The 2,738-nt window shown below is 32.0% G+C and overlaps 1 protein-coding gene across 1 annotated transcript in view; it reads right to left on the minus strand.

Moving 5' to 3' along the window:
- The window catches only part of LOC117174579, a gene marked incomplete at its 5' end in the record, with an annotated part of 160,075 nt that overhangs the window by 9,741 nt on the left and 147,596 nt on the right, over positions 1-2,738 (minus strand). Inside the window, one exon of the mRNA XM_033363807.1 lies at positions 1,396-1,575. Within this exon, the coding sequence (XP_033219698.1) occupies positions 1,396-1,575 (180 nt within the window). The remainder of the gene's footprint in view (positions 1-1,395; positions 1,576-2,738) is intronic.

The raw sequence follows: 2,738 nt of genomic DNA on the forward strand, positions 1-2,738 counted from the left end.
GGAGCTCTTCTTAATATTTTGACACCAAAATCATGTCGATACACCTTACCGACTGCGAGTAAAGCCACCCACGCTTTAACTTGACAGACTGTATATAGTAAATAATTAAATATAGATCCTGAATAAATACACGTAAAAACATAGCGCCTATATTTAATCAACGTCTGTTTTAATAAAAAATCCAAAGTATATTGCTCTTGCCAAAAATAACTTTTTCTAAACTTAATAACGCTTTCTCTGTTAATTATTGCAACTACATCAAATACACCATTTGTAAATCTTTATCCTTATAGCGGTTAGGTTTGTTATGCACAGAAAGACAGCGGGATCATTTTTGCTGTAGCTCACTCGTTATGTTCTCGAAATAAGATTTTTCTATGCGAATATTTTTAATGTAAAACTATAACATGAACAAACTTGTATTCTAATTCTAATGACTCTGGTGTCCTATTTTTGTTGCAAGTCAAAAAAACAAAGTATCGGCGTTTTCTTTGTGTAGTGCCGCAGCACCCATTTTGACAGGATGGATGTTTTCCTCCTTAATATCGCGAATAAAAATCGAAATATCACCGTCATTTAAAATAATGTTTTTAAAATAAAACACCGAGGAGGACACCCAACGGAAACGAAAAGTCTATTGACTTTTTAAAAAATAAAGCATTTACTTCTGGATCCTAGAGTCAATCATAATATAAAAATAGAAAATTCTATTGTTAAAATGTTTATTGCTGAAATTGAATTGAGTTATTCATATAAAATTTGTAGACTGTAGCAAACACTTTTTCATTTAAACAAGGCAAAATGGACATGACAAAATACAACTCGAAGACGATGATTTTGAATTTTAAAGTCGTTTTATAAAATTTCATTTGCTTATTTTATATTTGGCCAAAGAAAAATTTCGATATCTTCAAGTTTTAACGCTTAAAATTTTGCATACTTTCTTTGAAATAATGACACAAACATTCAAATGCATTTAAATAAAGCGACTTTAAAATTTTTTAATTTACAGTACGGACATGATGCATATTTTCATAATATAATATATATATATATATATAACAATAATTAAAAGAAAACATTTTTAAAAATAATATTATAATAACTAAAGAAAGGAGGTCTGGTATGTTCATAATAAACTTAGTTTTCATTAAAACAATCAGAGTGTTCTAGTAAGTTCATATTTAATCTCACAATCTGTTTATTCCAACCACATTTTTTAGTGTACTTTAATATTTAAATTTGTAAATTGCACGCCTACTTTTGAACAAAAATAGAAATTTGTGATTAAGTATCTCTCATGCCTCTTCTTTAAATTAAAAACACTGAATAGTAGTTTAGAAAGTTATTGTCTACTCTGTTTTTAGATTTAATGATATACGTATGCAAATTAACCTTGGATTGAGTACGAGAAGTTTGGCCACAAAATCCTTCGCCTGAGCGGAAACGTCCTCGAAGAGTTCCTCGGGGAAGTCCACCTCACCCAAAGATATATTTTGAAAGGTCTCTTGATCGGTTTCACCACCGAATGGAGAGAAGCCCGTCAAAAGGACGTAAGTTGTTACACCCAGCGACCTGCATAAAAATCAATCGGACTTTCAGATTAAGGAATCGAGATTCTGCCTCTTCATTCCAAAACGGCGATAAAAATAACGATAATTCGGTACTGATAGCACGGAATTTCGAATGGTAAACATTCAAGCTTGAATTTCTCACTTTTATTATTATTATTATTTTTTTAAAAAAAAGTTTCATTATAGTTCCTTAAAGCACCAGTGGTTAAGGCCACTTTACGAATGAAGTCACTTACAGTGGCCAGTCCAGTAATAAAATAAACAGATATGTGACAGTACACATGCATATTCGAGAAACACCAAACACGTTAAAATTCCATACAGTGAAAATTAAAAAACATACAGTTTAGCCAAATATGACAAAATTTAAATGGACACTTGTTATAGAAATGGCCTTTCGTTTTCTACTTGCTAGATCAAAAGTTCCGGATTTTCAGAGGGTGTTCAGTAAAAATTGTCTTTTGGATGTTAGGTAATAGTAGGAAGGCCAGCGAGACTGGACCTTGCCTCATTGCGGATATTGATAAAGAACATTAGAAACGGTATTTTGCGTGTAGGGTAGTAACGAGCCGCCATGCTGACCAAGCCAATCCTGAACCCACGTACCTTTCTTAATTATTGAAAAATGAATTATTCTGAAAATTAACATGATCGCGGAATTAAAAAAAAAAACGAAATTACTACGTGATTGGCGGCTTTGAGCTTAAATTGGAAATATATGTGTGCTTGCCCTTATTCGGTTGCCAACCCCTGTTGATCGGATGAAAAGGGGGTTAATTTCGTCATTGAACTTGCGTCATGACGGATATAAAAATAATTTTTTTTCAATATAGGTCTAAGTCTGCACAACACGAATAAATATGTGTGCATTGCAAATTCTTCAACCCGGTATCATGTTGACCCGGTTTTATCGCGCGCCTTCGCACAGTAGGAAAAAATGATAATTTTTGTTCAAAATAACGTACAGCTAACAAATATTAATAGATGTGGACAACCAAAAATCTATTTAAAAAAAGCTGATAATATTTCTAAGAGAGCTGTTGAGCCTGATTTTCAAATTAGGCTTTCAATGTTTTTATAAAGATATAATTTCACGATAAAAGAAAGAAAACAAAGGAAATTTAAACCTACAAACTAAAAATAACGCCGAGATTTTGAAACGGG

The sequence above is a fragment of the Belonocnema kinseyi genome, chromosome 6 (assembly GCF_010883055.1).
Source record: "Belonocnema kinseyi isolate 2016_QV_RU_SX_M_011 chromosome 6, B_treatae_v1, whole genome shotgun sequence".
In the NCBI taxonomy this organism is placed as follows: domain Eukaryota; kingdom Metazoa; phylum Arthropoda; class Insecta; order Hymenoptera; family Cynipidae; genus Belonocnema; species Belonocnema kinseyi.